Genomic DNA, 16,431 nt, shown 5'->3' on the forward strand with positions numbered 1-16,431 from the left:
CCGATGCTCCCAGCCCCGGCTCTGCTGGGGAAGGTACCGTACCGCTCCTCCGGGCATCTCTGTCTCTCATTTCTCTTTTCTGCACGTAGATATGACTGCTTAAATATCTCTGTGTATAATTACCTAAGTGTCCATTGAAATATTTACTGGTGATACTGGTGCAACAGTAAATCTTGGTTGGGTGAATAGAAACCTGCAGCAGTCGTGCCGGTACCCAGCTAGAAGGGTGGGAAATCTCGTAGTAGTACCATTTCCTTTTCACTTTGCTTTCAGTTTCCTCTGTTATCTAAGAACAGCACATCCAACCTGTTTATTTCCACATTTATCATGTTTTAGACTCACGCTCTGTTCCCTTTCAGCTGTGTTTAAATCTTATTAGTACTGGTCATCAGGTTGCATCCAGATGGGTCGCATTCCCACACGGAGTGGTGGGGGACATCCTCATGCAGAATTCATGTCTTTTCTGTGTTGTAAATGCTTGCACTTGGCAAACTGCAGTTATTTTTGGAGTGGTGAAGAAGCCTTTATATCTTTGTACCCAGTTCTCATTGCTACCACTTTCTGGCGGGGACGTAGGGCTGCACTAATCCACATGGACCAAGTTAAATCCTGGTGGGAGAACTGCCCTGAGAGCTGCTACATGTAGTACTTTGGTCACAGTGACACTTGTCCCCACCCTGTGTCTGACAGGAGAGGTATGTGCTGTGAAGGTGACACCATCGTTTTTCTGACTGGGGCTGCTAAATAATAGTCAGACTCTCAGAGTCAGCGATCCACCACGCACAAATGAAATAATGTATTTTCAGTGTCTGCAGGATGAGGTGAGCGTTCTGCCCTTGCTTTGGGACTTTGTCTTTATCTCCAACCTCCAAGATGTCCATAAATGCTGAGTTGCAGTTCCCAGCCTGGTTGGGTTCGTCCTGTAGGACGCTGCACGAACCTCTGCTCTTTGCTCCTCTTGTTCCTCCTCCTTTTTCCTGGGGCTCTTCCAGGCTCCCCTCTAACAGCAGCCTGTGGACAGGTGCTAGATAGAAAAACAGCTCCCTGGAACAGCCCAAAATGGGGCCGTTTTTGATGCCGCTTGAATGTTTCCAGAGTTCCCTCATCTTTCCCATGCACCCTGGCCTTTCTCCTCTCCGTGCATCTCTGCTCAGTGAAGCGCTAAAGGAGGAGCTCAGGGCGATGAGGGGTGGAGGTGAACTGTTGCCCGGCCACTCATTGCCTGGGGATCCGCTTCCTCCGGTTTCTTTTGATTTTGGGGGGATTTTTTTTTTTTTGCACGCTCAGGAAGGTCTCCAGCAAGTCGAGCCTGGCTGGATTCATAGGGCTGCACTGGCAGCCAGCAGTGCTGGGAATGCCGGCTGGGAGCTTTATTGCTTCCTGTTATGAGCGTTCAGGAGATGCTCTGGGTTGGTGGGAGAGACGTGGTCCAGCACGAGCGCCAGGTTTGGCCCCAGCACATGGGGTGGGGTTGGAAATGTGGGGTTTTTTTTTCCTCTTTGCTTCTCTGGCTGCTTCAGGAAAGGGAAGCAAATAAAGGGAATAATTGCTCGCTTTGGCCTTTGCAGAGACCTCTGGCTGTTGAAGCAGATCTCTGCCTTGGGTCTGCTTGCTTTGGAGCGAGAACAGACAGAGAGAAGAATGCTATGAAGGGCAGTGTCCCCATCACGGTTCTTTTCTTGCCACCTCTTTGCATGTCAGCCTTGAAAACGTCAGAAAAAAAAAAGGTTCCATCATAAAAAAAAAAAAGGGATTTTGTCAACATCGAAATTTATCTCAGGAATGCGTCCAGTGCAGCGAAAATTTCAGTCGGGAAGGGCTGGAATAAATATCTTCTGTGCTCCAGCCCGAGCTTAAATGCTTCCTCTGGGCTTTTGTGCTTTGTGATTTAAATCTTATTGTTATTTCCCTTTATTGGATTTTTCTTGTCATTTTCAAAGAGAAGTGCTTTTACCTTTCCGCAGTTATGATTCAGTGAAATCCCAGGGAAACATTGCACTGTTTTTCAGCAGGAACATTCTTCATCCTGCTAACATCTGGCTTTTTCCTCTGATCACCAACCAAAGCAAATTTAATAGAAATTCTGTTTTCTGACTTATCTTCAATGCCAAACCGTGCTCCAAATGCAGTGGTGACTGGGAGCTTGAATTGATTTTTGCAGAGCGTGTTAAAGAAATCGGCCTTCGCCTTGTTTTCAGGCATCCTCTTGTCACACAGCCAAAAATCCTTAGGGGCTCTTTTTCTCAGTTTGGTCCTTGCAAGGGGCGGAGACCCACCGCCGTGTTGTCATCCAGCTTAAAACTTTGAAGAGATTGTAGAATCGTCGTGTTGTTAAGGTCCAACCATCAGCCCAGCCCCTCCATGCCCGCTCATAGAATCACTAAGGTTGGAAAAGATCTTGGAGATCACAACGCCCAACCGTCCCTGCTCACAGAATCACTGGGGTTGGAAGAGACCCCTAAGATCACCGGGTCCTGCCATCATCCCGTCACCACCTGGGCCACCAGATGGATGCAGAGCAGAGAGCACAGACGAACGAACCCGGTGCTGATGGGGTGACGTGCCGTATCCGCACCAGGGTCGTCACCACCGTTCTTCTGAGAAGCCCACACAGGGTTCTGTGATGGAGCAGATCTGAACACGGGTGTGATTCACCCTGCCTGTACGTTTTTACTGTGAGACTGTTGAGGTTTTGGCTGCATCCTTACGATGTGAGCCCTGATTAGTCCGACATCTTGGACAACACCCGAAGCATCCTGGTCTACAGTGAAATGTCCCTGCCTGTGTCAGAGATTGGAATTGGTTCCTTCCAACCCAAACCATTCTGTGATTCTACAGCAAAAATGAGCCCATAAAGCCCACTTTGCATGCGAAATAGGGCATAAATGGCAAAGTCAGAGTTATTAATCACTAGTGCTACTAAACAAGAGTACAAATTCTCTGATTCTTGTGACTAAGGACAAGACTGTGATCTTCTAGAGGTGGTGTTTGAGGAAACACCAATTTCACAGCCCTAGGAAGGGGACAGATGAGAACCCACCACCTGGGCTGGATGTAAGTCAAGTGGCAGGCATGGGGCAGTCCTCCTCGTCTTCCTCCTCTTCATCTTCCTCCTCCTCCTCCACACCCAGCGGTGCCCGCCCAGGACCAGCAGAAGACAATGCAGATAAGGGCAGGAGGAAGGGAAGCGCAGCGCAGGAGGAAGCGCTGACACGGAGGCTGCCCTTCCCTGAAGCACATGTTTACATCTGACAAAGATCTCTGCTGAGCGCTGTTTCTGGAACGGCTCTGCTGGAGGCGTGGGGCTGCAAAGAGCAGCGCAACAAACCAGAAGCGCTAATGAAATCAAAACCTGTCTCTTTTTCCCTTTTTTCTTCCTTTTCTTCTTTTTTTTCCTTTTCCCCATTTAGCTGTTATGTTTCGAAGCGTCACTTCTGCTCACAAAGCCAAGAGCTGAGCCTGTCTCTCTGTGGCTCTCACCGTCGCTCGCTGTGAGCCGTGGGCTGCAGATCCCTTTTTCTCTCTAGGTTCTGTAAAATAAGTCTCCAAACTCATGTGATGCTGCTTCATGGGTCTTCTTTTTTAATAAGCAAGCTCGTTATTTGAATGCATTTCTTCACTTCGTGTAGTTTTGAAACAAATCAGATGAAAACCCAGAAGGTGAAAATTAGAGAAGAAAGTGAACTCAGTGTCATGCATTACAGAGCTGTGTCGGTCTGGGGCCAGACTGGATACGTATGTTTGCTACTCATCACTTAGCAGGAAGATGTAACACCAGATAGAACCGTAATTAACGACTGCAGTTATTCATTTCAGTGGGAAGCCAAGAGAAACACGTCAGGAATACCAGTGGTGTCAGCTGGGTGAGGTGACCCCCAGCAGCCAGAAGTGTCCAGGCTTTTGTCACATCCATCCCCCTTTGTTTCCTGTTCTCAATGCCAAGCACTAACTGAAGCCCAGGGCACTGGATGCTGCACAGGGAGTGAAAAGGTTCCTATTGCTCTTTTAGGCCATAACATTTATTTATGGCTACAAAATCTCTGTTTGTTCTCCAGTGTCTGCCTTGGAAGGAAGAAAACACAGGCTGTGTATGAGCGTGCATACCCCTGCTGTTCTGTTATTACCCTGGATACGCGCAGCCAAGGTTTTGGCCCTTGCATAACCTGCTCAAATGGTAAAAAACCAATGAAAGCAGGCAGGAGGAAACGCTCAGCCTTCCCCAGGCGATGGGTTGGGTTGGTGTGATGGGAACCACGCAGTCCCCAGAGCCTGGAGCAAGAGAAGATGATGGCCAGCTTGTTTGCAGCATGGATGCTCCAAGAAGACGTCCACCAGAAGAGATTACTGTGTGTATAAATAACCTTGCAAAGAGTCTGAAGAGCCTGTGTGACCCGTGGGACTGGAACTGCGCTGAGCTGCCTTTTATCTCAAAGCCACTGCCTGCACTCCTGCGGAGTCTGGAAGTTATTTTTAAGTAACTAATAATCCTGCTCCACAGCTCCATCCTGCACCAGCTGGAGCTGCTGGAGGTCTCACCCCAGCCTGTGGTGGGAAGGAGATGCTGGCGGCCATCCCTCAGGTCTGGTGGGTCTCACGGTCCTGTAAAGGCAGGTGTGAAATGTGTTGGGAGTGGGATGGCAGAATGGAGGTGACAGCCAGGTGACACCCTGTGCTGCCCCGGATGTGAAGGATCGTGCAGGGGTGAATATTTTATCCTTCTTGGTCTGGTCTCGATGGGAGATGTCCAGGAATTTTGGGAGGAGACCCAACAGATCTGGCGGTCTCTGGAAACAGCTCCATATCCCCCCAGCTCCTTTGGCAGTGCGAGCTTTGTGGGTGTGCTGAGCTCTGAAGCATGCAGGCAGGATCGTTTTGCCCAGGATGGTTGCGGACGCCCCATCCCCGCATCCCCGGAGGCATTCAAAGCCAGGATTGTGGCTCTGGGCAGCCTGGTCTGGTGGCTGGTGATCCTATGGCAGGAGGGTTGAAACTAGATGATCTTTGAGGTCCTTTTCAACCCAGGCCGTGACTATTGAATCTCTTTAGAAGCTTATTTCCCCCCCAGATCCCTCCCCAGACCTGTTCTGAGTGTGACAGCCACCCCTCAAGGGCATCTTCACCTCTACTTCCGACTTCCCTGAATACGAGGCTCTTTCCACCTACCTATCACAGACAGCTGCTTCTGAACAATGAATTAGCTCATCATTGCACAAGGGTAATTAGTTTATAATCTAAAGTTACCACAATACACCTTGATCTGTGGACACAGTGGTTTGGCTGAAGTGCTCCGCCAACGTGGAGAGGTGCAGAAGATGCTTAGTGGGCGTAGTGTGATGGGTTGCTGGTTGGACTCAGTGATCTTTTAGGTCTTTATGATTCTGTGCTGCTGCTGCTGCTTGCCTGAGATGCTCCAGTGAGCAGGAATTGCCACCCCACATCCCACTGGGCTCTCTGGAATACCCAGCTTAGTCAGAACCCTCTTGGGACGAAGATTGCTGGTAAATCGTATGTCCCCTTTGATCAAAATGTGCTCCTCCCATGTTTTTACCCCTCAAAGGCTGGCTCTGATCCCTTCTGCTGTTTCCCTCTCCTGGGGAGGTTTTCTGCCTCAGTTCCCCACTTTGACCCCGCAGTTACCTGGAGCCCTGACCCCACTGGTGACAATAAGGGTCCCTGTGGATGGAGCAGGGCTGAGAGATGCCCCCAGGAGACAGGGGCTCTTCTCCACTTGCCTTAGGCTTCACGCACATTCCCACACTTACTAATTCTTTTTCCTTCCACAAAGAGACCAGAAAGCCCTAAAATGTACCTAAAAACCCTTTTCCAGCTGTCCCTATCCATGAACAGGGGAAGCAGCGAGGCAGGACCTTCAGATCACTTCTCACTACAGAGCCTTGCCTCTTTTTTTTCCCCCTGCTCTCTACCCAAGGAGCTTTTGCCAAAATGCGTTTTCCACATGTTCCCTATTAGTCATGCTCTCTGTCTTACAAATCTGTTACCAGCACCGCTAGCCGATGCTATTAATTTACTTCCAGTCCGCTCAAGAGCTCGGCAGCAAAATTCCAGGCACCGTTCCTAAAACCAGAGCCGGCGGTTTGTTTGGATTTAAAAACCGATGCCTCCTTCCTGCCCGGTATATATAGCACCTTCTCCCAAAGCTTGGGGACACCCGGCGAGGAGAGGGGCTGGGGTGGGAGCTGGGCTGCCCCAGAGGCGGGGTCTGCAGAGCCTTAAATCCTGCCCCAGGGCTCGGCGTCCCAGCGGAGCATGGCGTGAGCACGGCGGGACTTTATCTAGGGCAAGGCGCAGGAATGCTGGTGGAGGAGGGCAAGCAGCACCATGTCTCCGTGAGTACATTTTCCATTGTTTTGCCTTTGGTTTAAACAACTGGGTGGGAAGCGAGCAGAAAGGAAGGACGTCAAGCTAGCTAGATCTATATGCTTTTTTCCTATTTTTCTTTTTTTTCTTCTCGTTCTGCTTCTTTTAGACCCAAGTTTTAAAGTTTTTTCCCAGTTCCAACAGCTGCATCTGCAATTGCACAGAGGGGATTTTGGTGGTGAGAAAGTGGAATCAAGAGCTAATTGCTGGCTCCGTGGGATTTCCACTATTTTAAGGCTGAGCCGAAGGCACTCGAATCGCCGCTGTCGCATTGAGAGATCCCAACTTCTATTTGTGGCTGTCTGGAAGTGAAACGTGTGCCCAGTGCCAGTCAGCCTGATGTGTGCAGCTGGAATGAATGGGTTCCAAGCTGCGGGGACGCCGGGTCCCCCCTGGGATCTCTCTGCACGTAACTGAGCCCCACAAACCCCCCTCACCCCATCCATTCTGTGCTGGAGCCCCACGCGCTCCTTGCTCCATTGGGCTGATCAGAGGAGGATTCTTCCCTTGTCTCCTTCAGCTGCTGTTGTGTGTCTGGGTACGGGGGAGCACAGCGCGGTCACTGAGGTGCAGTCATGCCCAGAGGCACAGCAGGGTCCCAGCAGTGCAGGAGCAGCTGGGGGCTGTTTCCTGCACATGTTGCTGCCGTCCAGATGTGCACAGCAGGCTGAGCACAGGCTGTGGCTGGTAGTTGGTATTCGCAGATCGTGTTCTCCAAGCAGTGGCCTTCTGGTTGTTCTGTTAGTTTGTGAATTCTCTCCCTGATGCGGGGGGATTGTGAAGGGTTTAAGCCGATGTTGCCAGGTGCTCCAGTCTGAAATGTGCTTCCTGGAGGAATCAGTGTGTGCTTCGCTAACAAACGTTAGGTCAGAACTTGAATATTTCCTCCAAAATCCATCATTGCCTTTGTCAAGTCCTCAGTGCCCCAGCAAACTGCTATTGGGAGGTAACTGACCTGTGGGAACTGTGTCATGGAATCACAGAACCAGAATTTGGGTTGGAAAGGACCTTAAAGCCCGTCCTGTTCCAGTCCCTGCCATGAGCAAGAACACCTCTCACCAGGCCAGGTTACCAAAACCCCATCCCACCTTGCCTTGAGTGCCTCCAGAGGGACATCCACAGCTCCTCTGGGCAGCACTGCCAGTGCCTCACCACCCTCATTGTGAAGGATTTTTTCCTGCTGTCTGACCTAAACTTACCATCTTTAGTTTAAAGCCATTATCTCCTGTCCTGTGACTACGCTCCCTGACAAAGAATAAGCTAATGTGGAGTTTGCAGCTGACTGGGGATGCTGATGGGTGGCACAGAGACCACCGGGCTGGGTCCACTACCCAAGCCCCAGCCCTGCCCTGGCTGCACAGATGCTCCAGAGATGGATGTGCCATGTCCCACAGTGGGCAATCAGCACCCCAGTGCCTCCTTTTGCCACCCCTACCTGCTGAGTCTTGGCCGAGGCCCGGCGTGAATCCTGCAAGTCAGGCAATGCCCCATTCTGCTCATGACTGAATAGGCACACAGAGCAAAGGAAGGTTTGCTCTGCTCTGAAGGGGAGCTACTGAGTCTGAAAGAAGCCAAAGGCATGATGTCCCATCCCTGAATAAATAGTCATAGAATCACAGAATCGTTTGAGTTGGAAGAGATCCTTAAAGGCCATCTGGTCCAGCTCCCCTGCACTGAACTGGGAAACCCACAGCTCCACCAGGTGCTCAGAGCCCCGTCCCCCGACCTTGGGTGTCTCCAGCGATGGGTCACCCACCACCTCTGTGCATGACCTGTGCCAGTGCTTCACCACCCTTACTGTAAAAAATCTTCATCCTTCTATTCAGTCTGAAATTAAAAAACGCAATGCTAAACCAGAGTTCTCCAATAAATAAAGAATAGCGCTGTGGGGATCACTTCCACATTATTCTGTGGTTGAACCACTGTGTCTGCAGCAGTATTTCTTTACTGACTGTTGGGTCCAAGGCATCATTTCTGAGGCAGGAGATGGGGATTCTGGTTCCTGTAGCGTGGAGAACTTCAGCAGGTAACTTGAGGGGAGAGAGGAGACCTTCTCACCTCTTCTCCCAGCTGGGGCGTGCTGCTTCCTTACTCCTTGCCTCAGTTTCCCCAGCTGCAGGACAGGAACATTCCTCAGCACCATCTGCAGAGTGCTCCCACAGTCCCCCTCTGGTGTGTGAAGACTCGGAAGTTTGGGTTCGCAGAGGATTTGTTTGATCTAGAAATAGCAGGGTTAGAAAATTCCATCTGCTGGCTCTCGGGAGCCCTCGACAGTGGAAGAATTTCGCTGCATCTTGAGCCTTGGGCCGCATCATTGCTTCCCAGGGCTGCAGCAAGGCGGGTGCTGAGCAAACCAGAGCTGCTTGGCGCCCGTCCTAAGAAGCAGCAGGAACAAAATGACATTCCAGGAAAGGAAAATGTGGAGAACAGAGCAAATCATCTTGCATTTCTTGCTCCTTTGCTGTTGCTCGTGGTTGTTCGCACTCCAGGCCCAATCCACGGGATCAAAGCCTCCAGTGCAAACCTTGGGGTGTGATTTGGTGTCTCCATGTAAAAGCGCTGCAAAGCTGAGCCAGGATCAGTGACTTGTGGCATGATTCGTCCTCCTTGACTTTTACCTCTGTAAATGAAAGGGCTGTGGGGCAGCACGGGGATTTGGGTAGGCTTGCTGTAGGTTGGGCTCTCAATGAAGGTTACGAGCCTGGTGCAGAGGAGGGATGCAGGTTTGCAGAAAGGATGAGCCCATTCTCTGCTGCTCGAGGGTGAGGGGCCGTCGTCCCCCAGCATGGTGCCCTTCGTGTCCGGGTGCTTTCCCCATCGCTCTCACCCCTAGGTGTCTGCCAGCCCAGCCGTACAATTACCACCTGTCTTTAATGATGCCTGGAGGGCTGAGGCGCTCCAATGATGCCAGGGAGCTCTGGGTGAGACCCCACTGCAAGGCAAGCTGAGCACAAAATGGTTCCACTTCCTCTCCAGCTGTCCAGGTCTTCTAATAAATGCATGGTTTTCTCTGAAAGCTTTGGAAGGTTTATTTATAAAAGAGTCTGCATTTGATTTAAGCATTTGTTTTTCAAGAGGGACTTAAAAGGGACGTCAGTCTGTAAATATAAATATTCCCATTCTTTTTTTGATTCTTTGCGTTTTTCTAGCTTCACTAATGAAAGACATTTCAGCATCCCCTGCTCCCGCATTCAGCCCAGATGCCTGAGCCCACAGCATGTGAGCAAGCAGCTATCACAAGTTGAGCACCCTTCTGTGTGCCTAGGTGGCTGCCATGTTGTATTGTATTCATTATCAGTTACCCAAGGACTTCCCATCCTGAAACAGGGCAACAAAATGTGTTGATGGGATGTTAACTTACAGCTGTGTGGGTTTTTTTTGCCCCTTCTTCCTGCAGGTTATAACTGAGTAGCCCTTATGACCAACATGAGCTGGAGCTTTCTCACCCGCCTGCTAGAAGAGATCCACAACCACTCCACCTTCGTGGGGAAGGTCTGGCTCACCGTGCTCATCGTCTTCCGCATCGTCCTGACGGCGGTCGGTGGAGAATCCATCTACTCTGATGAGCAAAGCAAGTTCACTTGCAACACCAAGCAGCCCGGCTGCGACAACGTCTGTTACGATGCCTTCGCCCCGCTGTCTCACGTTCGGTTTTGGGTCTTCCAGATCATCATGATATCCACACCTTCAGTCATGTACCTGGGCTACGCCATCCACCGGATCGCCCGGTCAGCGGAGGAGGAGAAGAAGTTCAAGGGCTTCAAGAAGAAGAAGCAGTTTGCTTTGAACTGGCAGGCGGTGCGCAACATGGAGGACGCGATGGAGGCGGATGAAGAGGAGCCCATGATCTCCGACGACGCAGCAGAAAATGAGAAAGCCAAAGCCAAGCCCAAGAGCAAAGAGCAGCAAAAGCACGATGGGAGGAGGCGAATCCAGCAGGAAGGACTGATGAAAATCTACGTCTTCCAGCTGCTTACCAGAGCTTCGTTTGAAGTTTGTTTTTTGATAGGGCAGTATTTGCTGTACGGTTTTGAGGTAGAAGCTTATTTTGTCTGCAACAGACTGCCTTGTCCTCACACGGTGGACTGCTTTGTGTCCCGGCCAACTGAGAAGACAATCTTTTTGCTGGTGATGTACGTGGTGAGCTGTCTGTGCTTGCTGCTGAACATGTGTGAGATGTTCCATCTGGGCTTCGGGACCATCCGAGATGCCATCCGCAACCGGAAAATCAACAGCTTCAGGCAGCCCCCCTACAACTACGCCTACCCTAAGAACATCTCCTGCCCCCCCGAGTACAACCTGGTGGTGAAATCGGAGAAGTCCACCAAGATCCCCAACAGCCTGATGGCTCACGAGCAGAACCTGGCTAACGTTGCGCAGGAGCAGCAGTGCACCAGCCCAGATGAGAACATCCCAGCGGACTTGTCCACCCTCCACAAACACCTGCGAGTGGCCCAGGAGCAGCTGGACATAGCGTTTCAGAGCTATGGCAGCAGCCAGGGCAACGCGCAGCCCTCCCGGACCAGCAGCCCTGCCTCGGGTGGCACGGTGGTAGAGCAAAATAGGGCCAACACGGCCCAGGAGAAGCAAAGCGCTAAGCCCAAGGCGTCCTTGGAGAAAGGCAGCTCCAGCAGTAAGGATGGAAAGACGTCTGTGTGGATATAGCCTGTCTGCCAGCAGAGAGGGCAGCGTAAGTGGGGTTTTATTTGGGGTTCTGTTTTTCAGTATGTCTCGAGTTTATTTCACAGGGCACAGATGCATTTTTTTCTGTGGAAGTCAAGAGAGAAAAGGAATTTCAGACCAATTTAGTACTGTCTTCCGGTGCATTAACAAAAGACATTTCCTTCCTCTTTCCAACACGTCCTCCAGCCGGGAACCTCCAGTGAGTGACAGCGACCGCTGCATCCCGCCGAGGCTGGACAGCCTGCTGTGATGGAAGCAGGGAGCAGCTCCCACACACAGTGCTGCAGTCAGACGGCCTTTAATTACTAAATATCCTTAATCAAAATTAATTTCCGATCCCTTGATTAGAAAGGAAAGTGACTGATACGTCGATGAACTTTCACGGCACGCTCCCAGCTAACGTCTCACCGGAATTTTTCAGTGCACAGCAGGCAGCACTGGAAGCAAAGGCAGCAGAGGTGCATGCATAGCACAGCACTGATGGATTTCATCTTTCATTGTGTGCTGAAACAAAAAGCAAACACGGCCAAACACTCCGCAGTGTGAGTTGGCAGTGACACTGCTGCTCGTACTGGTGCCTGTGTAGCGCTTGCTACAGATGGAATCACTGCAGTTACAGTGTTTTTAACAAACTGCTGCTTCACATCATCAGAAAGTGCCTTTTTGCAACCAGGAAAACAAAGTCATAAAGGGTGTCGACTTCTTCACGTGCTAAATTTGAGTAAAGATGGGAAGATCAGTGTTGGCAGGTTTGTTTTTCTGTTTAATCGAACTGTTATACATAGTGGCAGACAGCAGACCTATGCATAGCGCGTATACGATGCGTGTGTGTGCACATGTCAGCATATATATGGACACATGAACATGTGTGTGTGCATATAGATACATAGAGATATATATATAAATGTGATATCAACCCTCTGGTAATTTTACAGCCTTCCACTTTCCCTGGGAAATCTTGTTGGATCCAGAAGGAGTGTCAGTGGGAAACAGGCAGGTTTCCATACATTTGCTAGGGGGCTCAGTAGAAGACCTGGTGGACAGGACCCAGGGCAGCAGCAAGAAGTTTGCCTCTGTTTTATGGAGAGATTTTGTTGCCTTTGCTTGGTTTTAAGGCAGTCTCCTTGCAGTTGCAGGAGCTCCAAGGCTCCTGCTGGTGCTGGATGTGCTTTGGTGGGTGATTTCATCCTGGAGCTGAGGCGTTCTTGAGATGCCTGTGGTGATTCACCACCATGGAGGCAAAGTAGGCAGAGCCTTCCAGATCAAACTTTACAAGGAAGAATTAAATCCTTACAGAATACAGCATCATTCCTGTGCTGAGCTGCTCCCTTACAGCCACGCCAGCATACAAGCCCTCATGCCACTATTCCTTTCATGTTACTTCTTGGTGGGCTCTTACTCATGACCCTGAGATCAGTCTCTGAAGCCTTGAGGGCATCTGCTCTCCCCAGCCAGCACGAAAGCTGTGCAATGCCCCTGGAGAACAGTGCTGGTAGCAAACAGTAGGTTTTCAAAGGTGCAAAGAAATGTTCTCTGAGGTATCCAGCTGCAAATATTCGGTATGGCTTTGGGTAACAGTCTGGAGACAGCTCCAGGCTTGTTCCCGATCCTGCAGGAGGCACTGCCTGGAGCGCTGCCTGCTCTTGCTGCTGGAGTTGTTCTCTTTGGATACAGGCAGCTGCATCCCACAGGAGGCTCAGCGCATCGTGCAGCAGCACTGGTCTGCAGCAGCACACACACATCGCGTGCAGGGATGTTTTGTAATGTGAATTTTCCATCAGAGGCTCAGAACTATGAGGTTCTGAGCACGGTTCATCAGAGGTTCACAGCACGGTGGTAGGACAAACATATCTGCCCGCGCTGCTCCTTGGCCTACATATGGGCACCCACCCACTCGGGCAATGCAGGGAGACTGGGTGCTGCTGGCAGTGCTGTTGTGAAGGTACAGACAGCCCAGGGCTTATTCCCCTGAAGATTTGGGGTGTTTGAAGACTGTCTTATCTCCGTTAGCTCTGCTGTAAGCCAAGCAACCCTACTTTCACCAGCCTGTCATTTCCGTGCCATGGATCCAGCACGCCAAGAGGGATGATCAGGCAGTCCTGCAGCAGATTTGCAGCCTCCTCCAGGCTGGTGTCACCAGCACATTTAATACGCACACGCTGTTTTCCATAGTGGGAGTCAATAATTGCAGTATTGATGAGCACTAGAGCCGGGGCAGACACTTGGGTGTTCGATACCAGCTCCTCATCAGGCAGGGTAACTGCTCACTCTGCCGTCCTCCCAGCCAGCCCTGCTCATCTGTAGGGCTTGAAAACTTCCTTGTATAAAATGCTTTGCAAATGAGGGCTGATCTCACTTTCCCGTTTTTTTTTTCTTCATTTTCCAAGCTTTTTGACAGGGACTGAAGCAAAAGGGCACGCTGCTGGCAGGACTGCTTAATGCCAGGATCTTGTGGTGGGCTGCCAAGCTCCCATACGCTCCTCCATACCAAGAAGGAGCCGCCCCTGTTCCTCCAGCCACCAGCATGAGTCAGATAGCCCTATAAATATGGAGGCTTATTATTATAATTAGATATACCGAATTGCTCACTTCCCCCTTTCCTCCACTGCTTGCCCTCTGGAGCTCTTAGGATGTTGTGTGCTCCACTGAGTCACCTCCACCACCAAGGCACCGACGTCTCCGCAGCAGTGACCCCTTCCAGAGCAGGAAGGGAAATCCCGTCTTTACTGTGTCTGTTAGGGCAGGAAAAGGATAGGAAGGCAAAATACGTGTAACCACAAGCAAAAGCCCCGCCACAAACCAAACCGGTGGCTTGAGGAATTTCAAGCAGACGACGGGCAGCATTGGCCATGGAAGAAATGCCAGTATTACAACTAATGCTTTGCTTTCTTTTCTGCAGATTAGTCATTTAGTTCACGCTCCAGACGGGTTTAGCTCTGTAGCTGAACTAATCATAAATGCTGATTCCCTCACTAAGCTTTGCTGGATAAAGTGCCCGCCCTTGCGTTTCTGTTCTTACCATTCAGGGCCAGGAATGTCCCACGTAAAAGCCAGATTACCTTGTTGCTTGCATTGCATTCCACTGGAAAATACTTGAACTTAACTCAAGGCCATAACCAGTCTGTGCTGTTATGAAGTTTCTGGGATATTTTTTTTTGTTCGTTTTTTATGTACTAACTGTATTTGTACTAGAAAATTTTTGAGTATGAGGTTGAATCTCTCTAAGTATTTCTCAGTGTAAATGTTCCATCTGGACTGTAGTTAGGTTAAGCATTGGTCAAAAGAGAATGAAACATTAGCCCGACTCTTCAACCGGCTATTCCACGTCCATTACTAATAAAAAAGAATAAAACTTACATTTTGTTACAGAATGCAAAGTGTGTGATGTTTCCGTGAGAAGAAAGATGAGTGTTGATGAGAAGAAATTCTTCCCCATCTATTGTTTGCCTGCTTTAGCCATATAAGACCTCTATTTTCCCACATACAGCTATAAATCACTGCAAAATATTTTTGCCTTAAGAAGTAGTTGACCTTCTGGTTGTTTGGGATGTGTTGTCTCTCTGATGAATCACTGCCTGCAGTTCCTTCAGGCATGGAGCTGAAGCTGCCTAGGAAAGCCTGTGCTCCGAAAAGTGAAAAAACTTTGCTGAGTCCGGGAGAAGTTACGGCTGCAGCAGAGTAAACGATGGGAGAGGCCTTTGAGAAGACCTGCCCTGCAAGAGAATCACAAAAAAACAGGATCATTCAGGTTGGAAAAGTCCTCTGAGATCCCCAAGTCCAACAGCAGCCCATCCCCACCACTCCCACTACCCCTGTTCCCCAGTGCCACATCTCCACGGTTCTTAACAGCTCGGTTTTCTTAAACACCTCAGTTCCTGCTCCTGCCATGAACCCGCATTAGGTACATTCACTCACCACCACTGTCCAAAGAGGCTTCTGCAAGCCTCTGGGTGCATTTCTCTCCATTCCTCTGGCAGTTGCAGTATCTCCAGGATTCCATTGGCCCCTACCAAGAGGCAGAGAATAAGGGACTCTGCTGGGAGTCCATGGGGAAGGTGGACAGCCAGGAGTGCCTCAGTGCTACAGAAACCAAATTAAAAAAAAATTGTTAATTAACAAGGTGTCCTTAAACGAGCAAGTTCTGGGAAATAGGGGGAATTCATCCTTGCTGTTGGTTGCTGGGTTGATGTCAAAGTGAAGCATGCTTTGGTGACTGAACTTAGCGCGGTGCTGCTGTGGCACTGACCTCTGCATCCCACGTGGAGTTGTCAGGGGAAGGATCTGGTGGGGATGACAGAAAGGTTCTTCCCCTGGAAGAGGCTGCCCAGGGCAGTGGAGCATTTAAGGCACAGGGCAAGGGTTGAACAACTGTAGCTCATAAGAGTTTGTGGATGACAGCTTGTGCACTCCAGAGAAAGGCAGGAGAAAGTAAGCTAAGCTGTTACCGAGGTGTTTGAATATGTCTGCTTGGATGTTCCCAAGGAGGTTTAGGGGGATGTCCCTCTGTTCTTGGCTCTGGTGGGGCTGCACCTCCAGTGCTGCGCTCAGTTCTGGCCCCCCCGCTATGAGAAAGACATTGGAGCATGTCCAGAGAAGGGTCTGCAGCACAAGACTAGTGAGGAGTGGCTGAGGGAACGGGATTGTTCAGTTTGGAGGAGGCTACAACCTGAAAGCAGTTGGTAGCAAGGTGGAAGTCAGTCTCTGAACCCAGGTAACAGTGATAGTAAAAGAGGGATGGCCTCGAGGTTTGTCAGGGGAGGTTCAGGTTGGATATTAGGAACTATTTATTCTCTGAAAGAGTAATAATGCATTGGCACAGGCTGCCCAGGGAGGTGGTGGGGTCACCATCCCTGGACGCGTTCCAGAACCATGGAGATGTGGCAGGGGGTCAAGGGGTGGGGTGGGGTTGGACTTGGGGATCTCAGAGGTCTTTTCCAACCTGAATGATTCCATGTCCTCTTTGGGACAGGGCTTGGTCGGGAGCATCGCACTTTGTCACCCTGCCACCAACGCTCCAATGAGAGCCTTAAGTGCAGAGGAACGACGGATTCTGCTCCACTCTCAGACCCCAGCTGCAGCGCTGCGATGGACTCAGGGGCATGCAGGATTAAAACAAAGGCTTCCTGTTTCTTTTCCATTTTCGCTATTTTTTTTTCCTCTTGCCACTCCCACCAGCAGCCCCCACCCGCCTGACGCACGGACCCTCACGGCTCCGCTGTGGGGGCGCGGCCAGCCAGAAGGGGCGTGGCCAGGCAGAGGAGGGCGCGCCCCGCTCCCCAGCGCTCCTCCCCGCCGCGAGGTGGCGCCGACACACACAAGATGGCGGCAGAGGCGGCAGGAGCCGACGGGCGCCCCTGACGACCAGCCGCC

General features: G+C 50.6%; 1 protein-coding gene across 1 annotated transcript; it reads left to right on the forward strand.

The window, feature by feature from the left end:
- Positions 1 to 9,795: 9,795 nt before the first annotated feature.
- GJC2 (gap junction protein gamma 2) lies at positions 9,796 to 11,043 on the forward strand (the record flags this gene model as incomplete). The annotated part of the gene is made up of 1 exon (XM_079538088.1): positions 9,796 to 11,043. The coding sequence occupies one exon, from the start codon at positions 9,796 to 9,798 to the stop codon at positions 11,041 to 11,043; it is 1,248 nt and encodes a 415-aa protein (XP_079394214.1).
- Positions 11,044 to 16,431: the final 5,388 nt, after the last annotated feature.

Source organism: Tetrao urogallus (genome assembly GCF_951394365.1).
Source record: "Tetrao urogallus genome assembly, chromosome: 7".
Taxonomy (NCBI): Eukaryota; Metazoa; Chordata; class Aves; order Galliformes; family Phasianidae; genus Tetrao; species Tetrao urogallus.